General features: G+C 34.6%; 1 protein-coding gene across 1 annotated transcript in view; it reads left to right on the forward strand.

The window, feature by feature from the left end:
- Positions 1-21,404, forward strand: part of LOC136040951 (replication factor C subunit 1-like) — a 77,860-nt gene that overhangs the window by 42,176 nt on the left and 14,280 nt on the right. Inside the window, 4 exon segments of the mRNA XM_065725401.1 lie at positions 7,880-8,109; positions 13,843-14,037; positions 17,003-17,154; positions 19,451-19,568. Of these exon segments, the coding sequence (XP_065581473.1) occupies positions 7,880-8,109; positions 13,843-14,037; positions 17,003-17,154; positions 19,451-19,568 (695 nt within the window).

A 21,404-nucleotide genomic window follows, 5' to 3' on the forward strand; every position in this document is an offset into this window, starting at 1 on the left:
TAACAGAAAAAGGCCAAATTCGACATCATATGAATAAATTCTTTACAGAAAACTGTTCTTTGCGGAATTCTTTGCGGAAAAAACTGTTAATAGCGTTTCTTATTCCTCTGTGTCACAGTCTTGGAAGCAGTTCTTAGGTCCCTCGTGCTTGGAATCAATGGTTCTTGGGGAGGTTACGGTGCAGGAAATTAGAAATATTGTTCTGTCTTTAAAGAATTCTTCAGCCGGTTTCGACCAAATTTCTGCTAAAGTAATTAAACATATTCTTCCTTCGATTATCATCCCAATTTACTACTTGATTAATAGGTCATTTGAACTAGGAGTATTTCCCCAACGTCTTAAACTTGCTTGTGTTATAGCTCTCTTTAAAGGAGGTGACAGAAAGGACCCTGGGAACTACAAACCGGTCTCTCTTCTGTCAGTGTTCTCGAAGATATTTGAAAGAGCAATGCTCAAACGTCTGGTGAGATTTCTTGAAGCTAAATTTTTTTTCCATCAGCATCGGTTTGGGTTTCGCGCAAAGTATTCTACAGAACATGCTTGTAATAGACTTATTCAGTTTATACGACGATCTTTAGATTCTAATCTTATTCCTGCAGCCATTTTTCTTGATGTAAAGAAAACTTTTGACAGCCTTACACATAAGATTCTCATTGGTAAACTTTGTCATTTTGGTGTCCGTGGGGAAGCATTGTCTTGGTTCTCGTCATACCTAACTGGCAAATCTATCGCCACAGAAGTTACAGACGAAAAAGTTCCAATTGAATATGGAGTACCCCAAGGTTCTACCCTTGGGCCAACCCTCTTCCTCATATATGTGAACGATCTCTACCGACTTTTTAACACCCCAATTAACAATGTTTGCTGTGGATTGTGTCACAAATCTTACTCTCAGAGTACGTTGGTGTTCACACCTAATAGTCAAGAAGAATTAATAGCATTTGCAGATGACACTACTTTAGGTGCTGCAGCTCCGGATGAATCATCCCTTATTCTAAAGCTTCAAGCAATGACTGAGAAAATACTCTTTTGGTTTGACATAAATCAACTAACTTTAAATGTAAAAAAGTCCTACCTTCTTATTTTTTCTCGTAAAGGTGTGAGCTGCCCCACAATTTCTTAATTTCGCAATAGGGATTATAGTGACGCATAATCCCTACTATACTTATTGACCTACATAAAGGATTCTATTGCATTATAAGCTTAATGGAGCGCTAAAGATTTCGGCTAAAAAAATTTCATTTTTTGGCCTTGCTTATTTAACCCCAGATCTAAGGAGTGAGAAATGTCAATATTTATTTGTCCTGGTTGTGGTCGATCTTGCGGCAAGGGAATTACCCTGCAATGCACAAATTGTCTCAAGATGTTTCACCCACAGTGTGCAGGCATTTCCCCAATTGAGCGTAAAGAAAAACCGAATTGGATTTGCTTAATCTGTTCAAATAACGATGAAGTACATGAATCTTGCATCTCTAATAATAATCCCTGTATATCCCCGATAATCAGCAGTCAAAAATCCATTCCCGCTAATACTAATTCTGTAGCTGAAAATTCATGCAGTCGAAGCGTGGACTTGTCAATCCAGTCTATTTCAAGACCAAATAAACATTCCACTGAAATAATTGTAAGTGACAATATATCTGACGTCACAAGCCAGCCAGTCAATGCATGTGATTTTGATAAGACTTTTGTGTTAGAGACAGGAATTTCGCATGTCGTAGTTAATTCGATATTATTCTTCGCTCTTGATTCGTTGAAAGCAGGAATAAGTGTTGATGAAATATCTAACGCAATGGCAGGATTTTATCGTTTAGAGTAGTTGAATGTAGCGAAAACGCTGCTCGCATGTCTGTGTCGTAAAGCTGGTAGATTGCAAGAAAGGAGAGGAAAAACAGCTGAAAAGACTACTGCCTCGGACATAATGCGTGTTATCATAGAACTTGATTCGAAACAGTTCATATGGCCTGTAATCGTCCCACGGAGCTTTAATGAATGTCCAGTATTAAAGCCTGGCATCAGCGTCCGGCTTGATAAACTTGTTTATGACTATTCCCGAAAGCTTGAAAAAACACTTTCTTCTATTGAGCGTATCGAATCTAATTTAGAGAAAAAAAATAACGCCTGGCAATGATCTTGATCTCAATCCCCCCACTGTGCCCCACCATGAATGGCCGCCTCTCCCACAAAAGACTGTCCCATTAGAGACCATAGTGATAAAAAACCCAGCCACTCTCCTACTGAAGGATCCTATCTGCCGCAAGAAAGAACTTGATAAGACAGGGTGTGCAAATATTCGTTATGTTAAAGCAACTAAGGATAGTGTTATGGTATCGGTGTCAAGATGCATCGAAGCTCAGTTGTGATCTAAAGGTTAATTTTCCTGAAAGCATAATAACTTCCAAGCCTCGGCGATTTTTTGGAATTATCAGGAGTGTGGACATTGATTTTGATGTTAGTGCCTACGCATTGGACTTTCCGGGTATAATCGAGTTTAACCGGCTAGGAAAATCGCAAACTGTAAGAGTTATTTTTCAAACAGAAGAATACCTGCATTTTTACATCAAACATGGCATCAAATTCGGTTATGAGCTTTTCCGAGTGGAACGTGATCGTATCCAGACTAGACGTTGTTTTAAATGTCAAAGTTTTAACCATGTTCAAAATCAATGTAAATCTGAATGTTTCAAATGTGTCCGATGTAGCGGTAATCACATTTCGCCTAAAGACTCCCCATGTCAAGCGCCAGTTAAATGCGCCAGTTGTGGCTCGAATGATCATCCAGTTTACAGCTTTAGGCGTCCGATTTTAAAGAAATCTTGTAAATGAATGTATTACTTTGTATTACGTCCTTTAATTCAAATGGTGTGTTAGAGAAATTACCTGTACTTCATAGTTTTTTGAATGAAAAATCATCGTTATTATGTCTTCAGGAACACCACCTCCTTGATCATTCCTTGAATCTGCTTTCTAGTCTGTCTACTCAGCATGATATTTTTGCTGTTCCCGCTACACCGACTGGTGGACGTCCCTCCGGTGGTTTAGCTACTATTTTGCCCAAGTCTCTTAATGCAGCTATTCTAGCAATTGATACAATTTTTTTAGCTTGTAGTTTTTCAAATGTAGTTTTAATTAATTGTTATTTTCCGACTGATTACCATGATGATATTTCTTTTGATGCGTTTACTCAATGCTGTTTTAATCTTAGTCGTTTTGTCTCTAGTTTACAGTCAAATTTGCGTACTTATATTTTAGGTGATTTTAACTGTGATCCAAATATAGCAAATGAAAGGAGTACAATTTTATCTTCTTGTCTTCCTAATTTTTCTGTTTTACCGAAATCCCAGGATTTTACTTATATCCATTGGAGTGGTAGTACAACTAATATTGATCATGTTTTTTCTTCTAACCCAAGTGATCCTTTGCCTGTGGTTAGTGTAATCGAAGATTTCCCCGTTAGTGACCACATGCCGCTTCAGTTCCTTATACCCCCTTTGGCTTCTCGTCCTCCCCCAGTTCGTTTTTCTGGTAATAAGCTTCCTAACTCTTTTGATCGGGTTGATTGGAATCCAAATTTTAGACCGCTTTACCAAGAAAGAGTTGGGACTTTAATTGATAAAGTTTATATCCCTGATAGTTTGGATTCAATGGACAGTAATCCCTCTTTGACTATTAATTGGCTTTATTTTGAATTAATCCATTGCTTAAAGTATGGTGCTGCGACAGTTTTTCCTACTAATAGGGTAAGATTGGGCGCGCAGAAACCTTTTTGGAGCCTCAATCCTTTTTTGGTAAATTCTAATAAGGCGGCTAAACAAGCGTATTGGGAATGGCGGGCCCTCGGTAAGCCAAGAGACTCGCATCCAGTTTTTTTGCTAATGAAAAAGAGAAAGGCCGAATTCCAAGCGGAGCTCCGCCGTCATAATAGCCTGGTCATAGAAGAAGCTTCTTCAAACATTGATAACGACAAGGACAAGAATCTCCTTTGGAAAGTTCTCCGAGGCAATGCCTGATGCTAATTCCACACCATCGCTAAAAGAGTGGGAAAATTATTTTTCTAAGTTTTCGACTTCGCACGATTCTAACAGTGTTGTGTTGCAATTAGATGAAAGGTTGAAGAATTTTTCAACTGATTACAGGATTTCTGAGGATATGTTACGTGGAGCAATCAAAACGTTAAAGGCACAGTCGGCTAAGGATCATGATGGTTTATTTGCTAATCACCTCAAACTTGCTCCTTCTTCTTTTCTTATTACTCTACTGACATTTTTCAACCTTTTACTTACTACTGGTTTAGTACCATCGTCATTCTATATTGGCATAGTTACGCCTATTCCTAAGAGTGGGAAAAAAGACTTGTCATCTTGTAGTTCCTGGAGGCCAATTACTAGGGGTTCTATGATTGGGAAAGTGGTTGAGTTGTGTTTGAAGGATCTTCTTGAAATTCTTGACACTGGTTCTAATCAAGTTGGTTTCAAGAGAGGTTTGGGATGTGACCATGCATCTTTCAGCAAAGTTATCGAAGAAGCGAGAATCTCTGGTCAACCACTATACGCCCTCTTCATTGATATCAAAGGGGCCTTTGATAACATTTCTCATGCATCCGCTATGCTCACTTTAGTCCATGCTGGATTGCTCCTAGCTGTCATACGAGTCCTTCGCTCTTCGTATTCTGGTTTAAAGATCCGTATCTGTCCGAGTTCGTCTTCATCTCAGTCCAAATTAATTCACGTGGGTAGAGGAATTAGACAAGGAGGAATTATTTCTCCTTATATATTCAATTCTTGTTTAGTTACTGCCCTTAATTCTCTTTCCTGCTCGTTTGTTTCATTATCTCGAAATCTGTCTTACATTGCATATGCTGATGACATTATCCTTCTAAGCCGGTCCAAGTCTTGTCTTGTTTCTATTTTAATATTTTAATTAATTGTTTAAAAGGTTTGGGCCTTTCTATCAGTTTTGAAAAATGTCAATTTTTTGTTGTAAATTGTTTAGAGGATAATGTCAGGGCGACTCTCGATTGCGGCAATGGTGTTATTTTTCAGTCGTCGCCAATAGTCACTTATTTGGGATTACCTTATGCTGCTTCGAAAAGAGATTTCAAACCAGTCCTGGTTCAGCATGTTCAGATGAAACTACGCAAGGCATTTGGTCTTTTAATTCGTTTTCGGGGTCCTTACCGTCAGGACGTCCTTGGTCGTATGTATAGCGCTGTTGCTCTGCCTCACGTATTGTTCCCGTCCCTCCTCTTCCGAAATTTCAGACCTTCTGATCTTTCGCCCATTAAAGTTTCTTATTTTAAATTTTGTAAATTTTTATTTGGTTTCCCCCTTTCTCTTAGTAACACTGAGATTGTTTTAAAACTTAATGTGAAGGATCCTGTAGTCTGTATAAAGAAAAAATCTAAAACATTTGAAGATAGGGCGAAAATTAATCTTTTAGGCCACAATTTATTTCCGTTTTTTAGTAACAGTTCTGGCTCTTCATGATTTATAGGCTAATTTATTTAGCAAGTGTTTTATATCTTTTTTTTTAAGTGTTGGATGAATATTTGATAGGTTTTGATTGTAAGTGTTATCATTTGTTTTTTCTTTTTATTATATTGTAGCGTACTCCTCATTTTTTGAGGGAAATAAAGAAAATAAATAAATAAATAAATAATTACTGAGCTTCATACACCAAGAGGCTCCATAAGTCGTCCCCCGGATCGGTATGTGCGATTCCGGGGAGTTCTTTTGGATGAAAATTTATCATTTAAGTGGCATGTTCAAATAATAAGAGTGAAAATTTCCTGTGGACTTGGGATCATCCGAAAATTAAAGCGTTTATTGCCTTTCCTTATCCTCCGTCTTTTATACTTTTCTTTGATTTACCCTTATATATGTTACTGTTCGTCTGTGTGGATCTCCACATTTCCCTCGGTACTTGCTCCTATTCACAATCTTTATAAGAAAGCGGCAAGAATTCTCCAGTCGGCCACACACACTCCTCTTGACCTCCTCAAAATTAAAGATATTTATGTTTTATCTCTATCTTCGTTGGCATATCAATATTTCCAGGGAGATCTCCCATGTTGTTTTTCGGGACTGCTTAAACTAGTAGGGGAAGTAAATTTTTACATCGTTCGTAACCGGGAGGATGTGATGATTCCAGCTAGTCCTTCGGTTCGTTCAGACTTCGGCCTGGCCGTGACTGTGGGACGTGCTTGGAACTTGGTTCCCGCTGAGATCCGGCAGTCACGAACACTTTGCTCCTTTAAGAGACAGATGAAAAGTTTCTTATTAAAGGCTTCTTATTAAATGTTTCTTATGGTTTATTTATTTTTTTTCCTTTTTTTGGGTTGTTGTTTTGTTGGTGTTGTATCCTCGATGACGCGTGAATTTTAATTTGTATTTTATTATCGGGTGATGTGAGGGTCGCCGTTTTGTGGGGACTGCCGGTGAGTTAATTTCTTTTCCTTACATATTTATATTTAGATGTTGTTTAGTATGTTTATGACAAGTTTTTATGATTCTTTATTTATTGTATGCCGTTTCCCAAATAACGGGCCATTCTGAGCCCTTTGGGATATTGTTTTTGTTATTGTTATTTTATGAAAATAAATAGAACTTGAACATGATTTATTTTGAATAATTCATAGCGCTCATTGGATATTCTAAGGCAACTTTTGTACATGATAGGTCGTAAGTATATTAACTCAATATCATATCTAAAGAAATGTTGGAATTTTTAAGCCAAAAATTGAAAGCTCGGGGCTGTCATGACAATTTATAGCTATTCTAAAACACGTTTTGCTAAAACTTGCCGAAGTTTTCATTTTCAGTCTCAAAAAAAAAAATTTCTCTAGTAACGAGAAGTATTAATTTTTCATAATGACAAAATTTAGTTTGTTTTGTCCCAATTTGGGATAAAAGTCTTTAGCCTTCATTGTTAGTTTTAAAAATTTTCGATTTTTCCTAAGAGCAGTAAATTGCTTTTCGGTAGATTTTCAGATAAAAGCTTTTTTTAGGATTTTAGAAATAAATTTACTATTTTTAGTTTTTGTTTATGCTTGGAATCGTTATTCTCATGTTTATTTATCGTAATCATGTGTTGTTGCATTGCTCACGAAGGCTTTGCCTACAGTCCCTATCCTGCAAAGTCTTATATGGTTTCTTACCTGCAAGCTTGGAGTCTATTCAGCTTTTTCACTTCCACTTTTCTGCAACTATAATCTAAAATTTTTTTAAGCCATTTTAAGGATATTTGTTTAGATTTCTTTTCTCCTTTATTCTTTTCTTTTCTTCCTTTTGGTCTTCTGCTTTTCATTAGTCAGTTTGTTTTTGTCAAAGTATAATTCGTAGGACTTTTTAATTTCTGTTTGTTGTTATTTTTTTTGCCCTTCTCTTTGTACTCTTTTATCTACATTATATTTCTTTTTGTAATAAGTAATAAAGCTACAAACTCAAGAAATCGTGTGCACTTTTGATTTTATCTCTTCGGTCTAACTTAATTTATTCTGTTTACTAAATTAATTTTGAGACCCCGTCAAGCCCCAGTCTTCAGACTTCCAGCTTTCAGACTGTCAGACAGACCATTTTCCAACTTCAGATTTTGATGTCCAAAGAGGACATTCTTAGATGCTGAAAGGATATTGTAAGAGGCGCCAGGCTTATGTAGACAGATATAATAGATAAAAAAAAAAAAAAAAAAAAAAAAAAAAAAAAAAAAAAAAACTTAAAAGTGCATCAGAATTTGTTGTATTCATTTTTTAACGTTTTTACGAGTCGGGCACACATTTGGGGGAGGGGGGGGGTCAAACCTCCTTACCACCTGGATACGGCCTTGAAATGACATTCAAAAATTTTGGTTTTAACTTAATTTATTCTGTTTAATTTTGAAGGTCAAAAAGATCAAAAGCCATCTGCGAATCATTTACTGATTATGGACGAAGTTGACGGAATGGCCGGCAATGAAGACAGAGGAGGTATACAAGAATTAATTCAGTTAATCAAATCAAGTCGTATTCCAATCATCTGTATTTGTAACGACAGATCTCATCCAAAAATTCGGAGTCTTGTTGGCTATTGCTTCGATCTAAGAATGCCAAGACCAAGGATTGAACAGATTAGGGTAAATGACTATTTATTGTGGTAACTAATTTCTACTAACCGTTTATATAGCCTCTATATATAAAATATTTAAAACTAGAGAAAGTAAAAACCTAAAAAGACGAAAATGTAGCGTGTATTCTTTTCTGAGGATCAGAGGAAAACATTTCACTCCGCCCACCTTCCCCCCTCAAAAGAAAAGAAGGAAAAACCTTCTTAGAAGTTTTAACATGGTTCCCCAGCCATAAGACAAAACAGGCTATACTCACTAAACTATATAAAATTGTTATAGTTTAGTGGAATATATTGCCTAAACGCAACATATAATGAGAATGCTCGCTTGGTTCCAAGTGTCAGGTTTCCAAAAGAAAATGAAAACCTATTCTCTCTTTTGACCATCAGGAAACTTACAGTTTGTAAAAATAGTCTGGAGAAATTCTCGCCTCAGATACTTGCCATTTTTTTTCAGATTAGCAATTGGCTTGGAGTTACGGACACTGACAAATTATATAAAGCGAATATATTCATTTTATATAACAAATTTTTCTGCACTTGGACTTTCAATAATTCCATATGACTGACGGCAGAGAATTTTTTTTTATAAATTCTAAAAAAATTCGCCGCCTATTTTGATTTGAATCTACCTATTGGGTACTTGTATTTCCTTGAGACTGAATGCTAAAGCATATCGACATGTCCATTTTTTACATTTCTTTTATTGACTAAATTTTATGTAAGTGCTAATAATTTTTTTTTATGAAGTGCTAATTTATATTTCTGCTAGATGTATATAATTGACGTAGTTGCGATTTAATGCCGACAATTTTTTTTCTATTCAAATTCCATAATAACTATGTATCAATCTGATAAGTCAATTGAAACTAGAACAATTCCTGTAAATTTTAGCAAAATCGCTAATGCTATTATCATGAAAAGAGAAATCACCAATGCAACAGCACAAACACACACAAAAAAAAGAGAGACAGAAGGAGAAAAGGAAGACTGTTTTCCTAAATTAGTGATTAATATAGACCAGCACTTGAATGAGGCCTTAACCCTACTCATCCATACAATCACATAGGTCAAACAGCATAGCCATACACAATCAACCATAAAGAATAATCCATGGACAGGCAGTCATGTCGTCAATAAGTATAAGTCTTCATTTACCAAACAATAGAAAAAATAAAAACGACAAATAATTAAAGGCAACAACCCAACACAAGGGCTCATCAGGAGAATACACTGGCCTATATAGGGTTTCGCCACTTTAAATTCTCTACCCAGCACAGTGTTGTGGCTACCACAGAATATCCATGGCATCCCCGTGTCAGGTATCACCCCCAAAATACATGCCTATGAAAGAAAAAAAACAGCAAATGTAAAACAACCAAGTAACACCAAAACAAGCTTATCCTGTTAATATATCCCTCTTTTTAGCAACAATAGGTAAACTAAATATAATAAATTTTGCCAAATCACAAATATTAACACATTGCAAAAAACCTGAATGAACTAAACAATTATAGAATTCATCTTTACCATGTGGCTAATTTTTAAAAAAAAATCCACTCAATTAGAAACCCAATTTAAAATAAATGGCGCTGCAACAGCAATTCTCGAACCTCCGAAATTAGTTGAAAATTTCTTTAATTATTTCTAGATAATTCTTTTGATATTTATTTAAAAGTTCGTTATAATGAAAACTAAATTTTTTAAAATGCCAAGTTAATTTATTTGCAGAAAAACCTCTTGATATCAATTTTTGGCTTAAGATTTTACATCTATTTTTAAAATCAATATAATTACTACCAATCCTTGCATAGCGAAGTAACTGTGAGAAAAACGCTGAATATGTGATATTTGAGTGTATTTTACATTCAGGGAATGGGAAACTAATCACTTCAAAATCAGAATCATCCGTTTTATTATACATTTTAAAACTTAATTTATTATTATCACAAATATTAATATTTAAATCTAAAAAATGATCTTCATGACCAGCGCCATGACTAGGTTCAAGAATAAGCTCTGATGGATATATATTTTTAGAAATATCAATGAAATCCTTACAATTTAAGACCAAAATATCATCTAAATATCTTTTATTATTTGACAAAACATGTTTTAAATTAATTGGATTATTCTTATCCATCATATATTTATATTCTAGTTGACTTAAAAACAAGTCAGCTATAAATGGGCTGGCATTCCCCCCCCCCCATGGGAATTCCCACAATTTGCTTGTACAAATCACCACCAAATCTTATATAAGTATTGTATAAAACAAATTCTAATAACTCAAAAATCATATCCAAGCTGTAACATCTCAAGTTAACTGTAGTATTAAAGCAATTTGTCCATATAGCTTTTTTATTATAAGTGTCTATTTTTAAGAACCTTTTACTAGATAAGAGGAAAGATTTCTTGATAACAGTTTTTAAATTATCAAACACTACATTAAGTGATAAATTAGTATACATTGTCGCAAAATCGAAAGACTCAATTCTTTTAGCTGAAACCATTGTTAAAGAATCTATCACCTGTAGTGAATTATTAACACTCCAATATGGATTAAAATTCGAAAATTTTTTTAACACCAGAACAATAGGTTTTAAGTTTATTTACAATTTCCTTTAAAATTAAAGAGAGGTCAGTAGCAGCAATGCGGGTTGGACATTTAGCTGCTCCAGCAATAAACCGTGGTTTAGGGGGATTCTTATGAAAATTTACAGTCCAATATAGGAAATGGAACTTTTTATCATTGTCATTTATTTTAATATTAAAATTTTTAAAAAGTATTTCTTCAGTCTTTTCAATTAAATTCTCATCCTCTATATTTACCTTTTCGTAAACATTAGTTGTGCATAACTCCCTTTTTAAGATATTAGTTGTGCATAACTCCCTTTTTAAAATATTTATGATGTCTGAGTGATAATTTTAATTTTTTTTTCAAACTAGAAAAATACCTGAAAATTTTGAAATTAGTTTGGAGCCATCTCTCTAGAATATAGTAACTGGTAAGATTGCGAATGAGCAGGTGGAGGTAGACGAGGCCATACCAATAGGTGGGAAAATTCTGAATGATGACAGGAAAAGACGCAAAAGTTTACACTTTCAACAAGAAAGCAACTGCAATTACTATGAGAGTGCAAAGTAATCTGAAGTCAGCAGCAGAGCCCGCCTACCGTTGACCCTGCTTTGATGTTTCAAAGGCTGGTCATTGTTGCAAACAGTTCAGATGAAGAACTCCAGACGTTTTTCAAGTACGAACTCTGCTTCCCGCCACCTTCGTTATTTGAGCCGAATGGTCCTCTTCGGCTGGTGGACAAACCAGTGCTTGCCCATGCGATCTGACGCGAAGTTGGAGGTCTGCAATCAAAAACAGATTGCGTGCTTTAAAGTTTGGATGAACCTCAATATGTACTAGATGGTGTGGCCCTTCTACATGTTTGCCTTGGGAGAAAATGCAGCATGTACGCGGATATCTGCACCAAATACGTGGACTAAGTGAAGCGAAAATATGGATGCGCTTTCATATCGTTTGACGGATATTTATCTGGACCCTCCATTAGAGACGTGACGCATAGGAAGAGGAGCAGGTCGAAAGGCTGTCCTAAGACCAGCATTCAGCCGAAGATGCCTTGTTTAGTAAAAAAAAAAAAAAAAAAAAAAAAAAAAAAAAAAGATGGTTTCCTTAGCAATGCAGAAAGCATGCAGGCAATCATGAGCATGCTGTCCTGCTACCTTAATGATGTGGGATGTAAAATGTACCTGCCGCCAAGCGATGCTGACCTGCTGATCGTGATGACTGCCGTCGAGTCTGCAGGAAGCCAACCCAATGTCTTTATAGGAGAAGATATGGACTTACTAGTCCTTTTACTGTACCACACGAAGCGAGTCTGTAAACCGATATTTTTTCACTCCGAGTCAAAATCACAGAAAACTGGAGGGCGTCTCTGGAATATATTAGCAGCGGAATTGAAACTTGGTGACACCCTTTGCGACCAAATTCTTCTCCATGCCTTTCTCGCATGCTGTTTGACTCCAAGAACTTATGGGATAGGAAAATCTACACAACTGAACCACGCCAAAAAAGAAAACTTCCTGGATATTGCCGGACTATTCCTAGATTCAGCTTTTACAAAAGATGGCATTAGAAAAGCTGGAGAGAAGGTCATGCTTATCTTATTTAAGGCTGCAGAAAATGAAACAAGTCTTAACCAGGTCCCTTACAGTAAATCCCTCGAAAAATTTCTGGGAAGTATTTAGCGATAAAAACGCTCCTACCAACAAGTGATGTTTGCAAGCATCATTTTTGCAAGTATCATTCGAGGCTACAAATGTTTTGCCATAGGACAAGTTTAATATACACCTGCTGGCTCAACCTCTCCCCCAACTTCTCACTCTCTCAAAGCTTTAAGCCCCAAACAATTCGTTTGACTTTAAACATTTAGTTTCATGTTCATGAGCAAAAAAAAACGTGGAAATGACACATCTAATCGCAATTGCTGGTATTGACTCGATCAACATTTTTGCTTGAACCTCAAATTCAACCTCAAAAAACTCAAATTTGTAAAAGAGGTAGAGCAGTAAACTTTTTGGAATCAGCACATATTTTCGAGTTGGGTAGTGAAAGAGTCATTTGTATAGCAATTTGCTTGAGGTTGACCCCTTTTTTTCCACAATTTTCCTAGACTAATGTTAAAATGTTTGAAAAAGAGGTCTTTTCTGAATTTATTTATTTCATCTCTTAATAGTATCTAAAATCTACTGAAATTGATGTTCCTTTGGGTTTGAGCATTTCCATACTAGATGTCTTATTTTCAAAGCTTTATATAAGTAGGACGGTTGTTGTATATGTGGGGATTTAGTATTATTACCATGTAGAATAATATAAAATAACAGTTTTTAGAATATATAGAATAGAAGACACCCACCTGCTATCAACAAGACCTTAGGGGTTTTCTTAGCAGGTGCATCAAATATGTTCTGTTTTTTTTTTTTTTTCAAAATAGAATTATCTATCTCTCTATTACAGTGACCTCCTACACGTATTTGAATTTCCAAATTGAAAAAAAAGTAAAAAATTATCTACCTGTATGTTACTATTGTTTTTTTTCTCTGTTCTTTAACTTATTGCAATTCTGTTAACTTAGTTCTATGGGTGGTAGACTTTGGCCTACCACCTCATTTAGTTTAGTTTCGCCTTTTATTTAATTGTTTGTCCTTTGTTGAAGGTTTCTTGACGCGTTGAAATCGAGATACTTGGACTTTTCTTATTATTAAAAGTTTTTTTTTTCTACCGTCTTGTTTCAAATGCCATACCCTTTTTTATATTTTCATTTACTTAATTTGCAACTGAAGAGGCAGTATGGTCTAGTAAATCATTTATATATGAAACAGGAGTTTTCCTGCATTTTGTTTTCCCTCTCTGTCTCCCTCTCTGTCTCCCTCTCTGTCTCGAGACAGAGTTTTCCCTCTGAGTAAGAATTTGTGTACAAACATGGCTCTTAACTTAAAAATTATGTTTACCAAAAAGCCTAAAAACAGTTGTATAAAAAAATTTTACTCTTCATTATATATCCTTTCACAGCTGCACACTGATTCTGACTCTTCGGGGATGAGATTAAAAGAGGAAGGGGTTGATATTGTTTAATGTGACTCTTTAGGCTACTGGTTTTCAGTTTTTCCGAGTGGGAGGGATAATCTATCAAGTTTTATTTAAGTTTAACTTGTTTTCCTTTCTTTTTAGGGATTAATAATGTCAATCTGTTTCAAAGAAGGTATAAAGATCAAACCTGAAGCCATTGATGACATGATCAGAGGCACAGATTTTGATATTAGACAAATTATCAACAATCTTTCAGTTGTTGCTGCGAAGGAGAAAAACGTTTCATCAGAAGGTGCAAAAAAAGATGCCTCTGCTTCAAAAAAGGACGTTAGAATGGTACTGAATCATTTTTGCTTTTTAATAATAAAAGTATAACAGCTCAAAATAGGGATGAAACCTTTTAATCGACAGTGAAACAAATATAAATTTTTTACTGAATATTATATTAAAAAAGTTTAATTGAGTTTAACTGCTGATTATGGACATTGTACATGTGTCCGAAATATTCATTTAAAATTTTATATTTGTTTCACTCTCGATTAAAAGGGTTCATCCCTATTTTGAACTGTTATATTTTCGCCATTTGTTAAATCGTTACCATTTTTGCTTTTCACTAATAATAATATAACAGGTCAAAATAGGGATGAAACCTTTCAACGTTTTAACTGAGTATTATATTAAAAAAATTTAATTGAGTTTAACTGCTGATTATGGACAGTGTGTATTCGTATGTGTAATAACATTCCTGAATAGCTCTATTGAACCGGTATTTGTACATGAAAATAAAGTTCTTTAAAAAAAAATCTTGCAAAAACTAAAAAAAGACTTTCCGAAAAGGGAGCATCTCAAAGCAAAGTGAAGAGCCATATTGAACTTAAGACAAATAGAAACGAAGACCAATAATAATTCAAGCTTAAAAGAACCAGAAATTTCTATAAACCCTAAAGAACCAAAGGCAGTAAAAATGTTATCTGATTCGTTAAGTTGGTTAAATGGAACAACAGTATACGTCAAAAAAATTCTGGCTTTTCAAAATTCGTGGCCCAACAGCATAATTGAGTTTAACTGCTAATTATGGACAATGTGTATGTGTCCGAAATATTCAGTTAAAATTGTGTATTTGTTTCACTGTCTATTAAAGGTTTCATCCCTATTTTGAACTGTTATATTTTCGCCATGGAAAGGCAGTGTGGTCTTCGAAGTTATAATAAATAATAGTGCCTAGTTAATGCCTCTTTTATCTGGAGTTATTAGCAAGTATTGAAAGGCTCAGTTCATTCAGTTTCTAAACTTTAGTTTAGAAATTTTATCTACCTCAACCGCTGATATTCTTACTTGTCTAGAATCTCTTTTTCTGGACTTCCTAGCAAATATTGAAAGTCTCAGTTCATTCAGTTTCTAAACTTTAGTTTAGAAATTTTATCTACCTCTACTGCTGAGATTCTTACTTGTCTAGAATCTCTTTTATCTGGACTTCCTAGCAAGTATTGAAAGGTAAGGTAAAGGATATGGCATTAGACTTTACAGTCCGTACCGGTGGTGCTGATCTCCGTTTCTTGGCCCTTCAGCCAGGAAGTGCAATGGGGGGTGGGGGGCCAGCCATCCTGTGCTTTCGCACACCCTTCCTGTTTACCTTCCCCAGATTTCTCCAGGTACCCATTTAGAGCTGGGTCGACTCTGGCTAAGCTTACAGAGTCACGCCACTGACCCCCGTCCCAAACTGAAGAATTGGGTACACTGGGATGCAATTCATCGTAGTTAGTTGCAATGACATTAGTGAATAACACTATTCAACCGGTATTTGTACATGAAAATAAAGTTCTTTTAAAAAAAAATCTTGCAAAAACTAAAAAAAAGCTTCTCGAAAAGGAAGCATCTCAAAGCAAAGTGAAGAGCCATATTGAACTTAAGACAAACAGAAACGAAGACCAGTAATAATTCAAACTTAAAAGAACCAGAAATTTCTGTAAACCCTAAATAACCAAAGGCAGTAAAAATGTAATCTGATTAGTTACGTTGGTTACGTGGAACAACAATATACGTAAAAAAAAATGTTTGGTATTTACAATAATTTTGCCATCTTCAAAACTTTGGCTTCTGTCTATTAGTTTTACTTCTTTGTAAAGCACAGAATTTTTATTTAAAACAATTTTAACAAAATCCCAAGCTGTGGAAAATCGCATCTTTTGTGACATAGTATGTTTGTAAACTTAATTCTTGTTGTTTTCAACGATCAATGATGACATATTGCTAATAGAATCAATGTTATAGGGTCAGAATCTTTTCAGCTAAGATACAGCCAGAAATTTTGAAATATTATTCTTTGCCAAACCTTGTATTATCAGTTTGTTTTTTTCAAATTTCGATTTATTAAACAGTAAATATCAAAAACAAAAGGATGTGTAATCTTTAAAAACCTATGATTTCTATAATTATATATAGAATAATATAAAAATAATGTAATATTTTGTTATTATAAGCTAATATTACTGAGTATTATGTTATTTTTATTAAATTTTATGATTAGATTACTATAATTAATTCAGTGTAAATTAGTAAAATTAAAAATAAATTAAAATTTTAAAAAATACAAATTGATTTATAAAATTATATATTAATTATTATTTACAATCAATATTATAATAAAAAATGAAATATAATATTATTAAACGAATTAAACAATAATAAAGAAAACTGTAATTTCGATGTAAGCTACTTCACACAAATAAATAGAGGTTGGTTTTTTGTGTTGTTTGTGGGAATTTAAGAGTTGAAGAATTCGGAATTCCAATCCTGGTTTACTGGAAATAGCGATCTCTGTTTCTCTCCTCTCTCTCTCTCTCCTCCCTCCTCTCTCCTCTCCTCTCTCTCTCTCTCTCCTCTGTCTCTCTCTCTTCTCTCTCTACTCTCTCTCTCTCCCCTCTCTCTTTCTCTCCCTTCCCTTGTGTACCCCTACGTTTTTGCCATAAACTAAATCTTTAAGTCTTTGTGTTGAATCTATTATGTGTTTATTTTTTTCTTAAGGTTTTACAGACTCAAACATTTTTTCATCAAAGTTCCATTTTGCCTTGTAAACGTAAACGTAAGAAGTTGAAATATCGTGGATGTCTTCCGTCAAAGATTTAGCATTGTATATTGACTTACGGGTACTTTTACTTAAGGTCTTACGGAGGATTACTGAGCCTTATGGAATCCAGTGTTTACGGGAGAACAGAATAGCAAACATCAGTGCAAAAGAACGTTAAACGCTCCTTTATACTGAGTTTTGGCGTTTTTATATTGAGTTTAAACATTTTTTTAGGGCCCGTGGGACGTTATTCATAAGGTATTCTCAGCCGAAGAACACAAGAAAATGTCTATTCATGACAAGTCAAACATGTTTTTTCAAGATTACAGCCTTGGACCGTTATTTGTTCAAGATGCTTATCTTCAAGTTGTCCCACATGCTGCAAAGTAAGGATTTTTAAGGCCTCTAAGATACTACTGTCTTTAACGCCTGTAATTTTTCTGGTTTCTTTTTGTGAAAGATTCTTAAGCTAATCTATATTTCTTCTTGAGATCTTGTGCGGTATTTCCAAACATAATATAGTTCTCACAGAGTATGAATTGGCTTCTGCAATTCATGGGCTTTTACATCTTTGGGAAGATTTACTAAATTAAAATTTAAAAGCTATTTTACTTGCGAAAAATTCAATGTTTTTCTCGTCCTCAGCTTTCAATCAGACTTGAAATTTGCAACGGTGCTTATTTGCCGAAAAATATCTAAAATCTTTGAAGCTAGTAGGCTATTAAATACTGAATGCTTTTCATTCATTTATTCATAACTCGTAAATGAAGATTAGACATGACGCTACGGAGTAATTACAAAATTTGAAATGTCACTACGGAAAAAATAATCATCGTTGTTAATAAGCAACACAATAAACAATAATCATCGAAACAATAAAGAGCAATATCAATAATAATAACGATACAAACACACAATTATTACTAAAATAATGGTTAATTAATATGTGTAACAACTCCAAATTATATAAATTAGCAATTCGAGAATAAAGACCCTGGGATAGCCATCAGTATTATTAGCTTAGATGAGTTACTATTTCTTAATATGTGACTGGAATTAGTAATCAATCTTATTCTTTATTAATATAATCTCTGTTTTAAATCATAAGAATGGAAAGGCTGAATTACGTGAGATTATTTTGTATTTATGTGTTTAATTAAAACCACAAATGAACATAAGAAATGACACTGCGGAATAAATTTGGAAAAATAAATATGGGGTAAATATACCCCATATAAATATAATTTTTATTACCCAATTACCCAAATATAATTTGGGTAAATAAATATGAGAAAATCTCTTTTTCTTTTTGCAAGTACTTACGTTTTAAATCTTGTTTATGTATTTTTCTATCGCTCTTTTGGTCGCGATAAGCTCTTCTTGAAGTACAGACGAGATCGTCGCCGTGCAAGAATCGTGCGAGCAACTACTTCAAGAACTATTAAACCACACGAGGGAGAGAGGCTGCCAGGTTGGCTATAAATATTTAAGTACAAAATGCATGGCCACAACAGACTCAATTCTGAACATCGCTTGTTGAGACCTACAGTTAAAAGAGGTCATCCATTTCAAAGACCTAGAAAGCTTAATTTAGACCACAGGATCTACCACAAAAGAAGTACTCACAAGAATTGGTCAAGCTAATGGAGCTTTCAAAAGACTACGGAAAGTTTGGCGATCTCAAAGCTTCTCTCTGCGGCTGAAATTTTGACTCTTTGATAGCAACTTCACCTCAGTTCTGTTTTTTTCTTCCGAAAACTGGCACTTGAGCCAGGAACAAGAGAAGAGAATTTTTCGCTCTCGAGAACACATGTCTGAGAAGAATTCTCAGCATTCGCTTTAAGCAGAGGATTACCAGCCAATCTATCCTTTTAGTACTCCGTCTGGGGCTAACCAATCTGTTTCGTTAGCAACTTAACCCCAGTTCTGTTTTTTTCTTCCGAAAACTGGCACTTGAACCAGGTACAAGAGAAGAGGATTTTTCGCTCTCGAGAACACATGTCTGAGAAGAATTCTCAGCATTCGCTTTAAGCAGAGGATTACCAACCAATCTATCCTTTTAGTACTCCGTCTGGGGCTAACCAATCTGTTTCGTTAGCAACTTAACCCCAGTTCTGTTTTTTTCTTCCGAAAACTGGCACTTGAGCCAGGTACAAGAGAAGAGAATTTTTCGCTCTCGAGAATACATGTCTGAGAAGAATTCTCAGCATTCGCTTTAAGCAGAGGATTACCAACCAATCTATCCGTGATAAAACGGGTACATGCCGCAGAGGCAGAACCCGAAACACGATACACCAAGCGTGCCAGACATACTGGCACTTATACATACTATAATTTTTCCGGATCTACCAAACCTATACACTTCAATCAAACCTTAACCAGTGGGGGTATATACTGGCAACAGAAAGCTTGGGGAAGATTGGCGGCTCGTCCTGGATGCCCAGGGTCTGGAGGCATAGACAAATTTATGCTCTAAGGTTTTCTTGAAGGAAAGTTTTTTGGGTGTGTTCAAGCTCTTGTTTTTCCTAAAGAGTGGAGGGGAAGATTTCTAAACTTAACAGATTTTGGTCTTTTTTGAGCATGTTCAGAGAAAATGTTATTTCAGTGTCAGGCTTTAATCGTTCTTCCTAAAGAAACATGTTTTCTTTTCTTAATATTTTGTATGGCATATTTTTTCTGCAGGGGAGACGAAAAAAAAACATTGGAGTTAATTAGTAAATCATCTGATAGCCTATGTGATGGAGATCTTGTTGACAGAATTATCCGGAGTACAAACGCTTGGAGCCTACTCCCTGTTCAGGTAATAATTATTATTTTATTTATCTTCCATTGAATCATATAAAGCCTCGCCTTGATTGAGCTCATTCACCCTACCTGTTTTTTGTAGGTGGATCGTTTTTGAACCACGGCTATGATTGGACAGCCAGTATAATAGGACAGTCTTTAAAAATTTTAAAGGCTATGATTTGCTGTCCAATTGAAACTAAGGTTTCTAGCTTCAGATAGTCCTATAGGGTTTTTAGCTAAGGTTGAAGCTAGTCCTATTGCTGGCAGGATGAATTATGGCAATCAAGACGAGGCTTAAGATAACTAATGTCAATGCATGAATCAGATCTGCCAAATAGAGCATTTGTACCATTCGGTTGCCTTTTGAAGATTGTTATGCATTTAATTCACCAAACCATTTTTTAAACATTTTTAAGGATCATTTTTAATGTCACTTTCGGCATATTTTGGCTCTTAGTTTAGTGCCTTTGACATATTTTCGCTCTTGTGGCATCGCTGTCTTATACCAGGGATCTGGTCACGTTAGTTGGAATACTGTCTGACAAAGAGTATGGGAAGCTGATAATAGAGAAAGATTTGGCTCTTTAAAATGATGTTGATAGATATTAGATAAAACCTAACGCAACACAAACAGTATAGCGTAATTCACAAGATCTAAAAACTCTATTTTGACTTATTAAAATTTAGATATCTAGTAAGGGACTAGGCTTTGTTATTTATGTTTTTGTAGTTGACATGAGGATTTTGCTTGGTTAAGTCAGACAGTGTTTTTTTTAAGTTTTTTTAAGACGAATATGAGTTTCCTCTTCTTTCAATTTTGTAAACTGTTTATTATTCGACTCAAATTTCTAAAAACTGTTTCATAAATACTGCAGTAAACTGATAGTTAGAAAAAATAATGTGTTTAAACATTTTCTTGTAACAAAGATTTGAAGAAAAATAATCGGTAACTTAAAAAATGTTAACATACCATGTTTTTAGTGAATAGCGAAATTTCATATAAAGACCCAGAATTACGTATTTAGCCAGCGTAATTGAGTCGTTTTGGCTTTGCTGTGCATTGATCTATTGCTGATTTCCTGATAAGGTTAAAGCTAAAAATACGTATCTTTGAAAGTCCTGCAAATTGAAATAAATAAATAAATCCTTATTCACATGTATGTAAAATCGCTGGAAAATGAGACAGTCAAAATTTAGATTTCTAGTAAGGGTCTAGGCTTTGTTATTTTTGTTTTCATAATTGACATGAGAATTTTGCTAGGTTAAGTCAGATTGCGTTAGGATTTTTTTCTAGGACGAACATGAGTTTCCTCTTCTTTCAATTTTGTAAGCTGTTTATTATTGGACTTAAATTTCTAAAAACTGTTTCATTAATCCTGCCGTAAACCGATAGTTTGAAAAAAAAGTATTTAAACATTTTCATGTAACAAAGATTTGAAGAAAAATAATAATTGATAACTTAAAAAAATGTTAACATTCCATGTTTCTAATGAATAGCGAAATTTCATATAAGAACTACGCATTTAGCTAGCGTAATTGAGTCTGTTGCGTTCCTTTTGGTTTCGTGGTCCTTTGAATTAATGCTCTTTTCCTGATAGAGTAAGGTTAAAGCTATAAGTAAGTATCTTTCAAAGTCCAGCAAATTGAATGAAATAAATAAGTTCTTATTCACATTTTTGTAAAATCACTGGAGAATGGGTCAGTCAAACTTTTTGTGTCTTATTTTTAAACTAATTTTTGACGAAAAGGAAAGTTCTAATTAAAGTACTTTCCTTATCATAGTTAATATCTTCATCGGTTAAATTTGATAATTTTTTGATATAATTGATCACATTCCAGCTCATCGCTG

The sequence above is a fragment of the Artemia franciscana genome, chromosome 21 (assembly GCF_032884065.1).
Source record: "Artemia franciscana chromosome 21, ASM3288406v1, whole genome shotgun sequence".
Classification (NCBI taxonomy): domain Eukaryota; kingdom Metazoa; phylum Arthropoda; class Branchiopoda; order Anostraca; family Artemiidae; genus Artemia; species Artemia franciscana.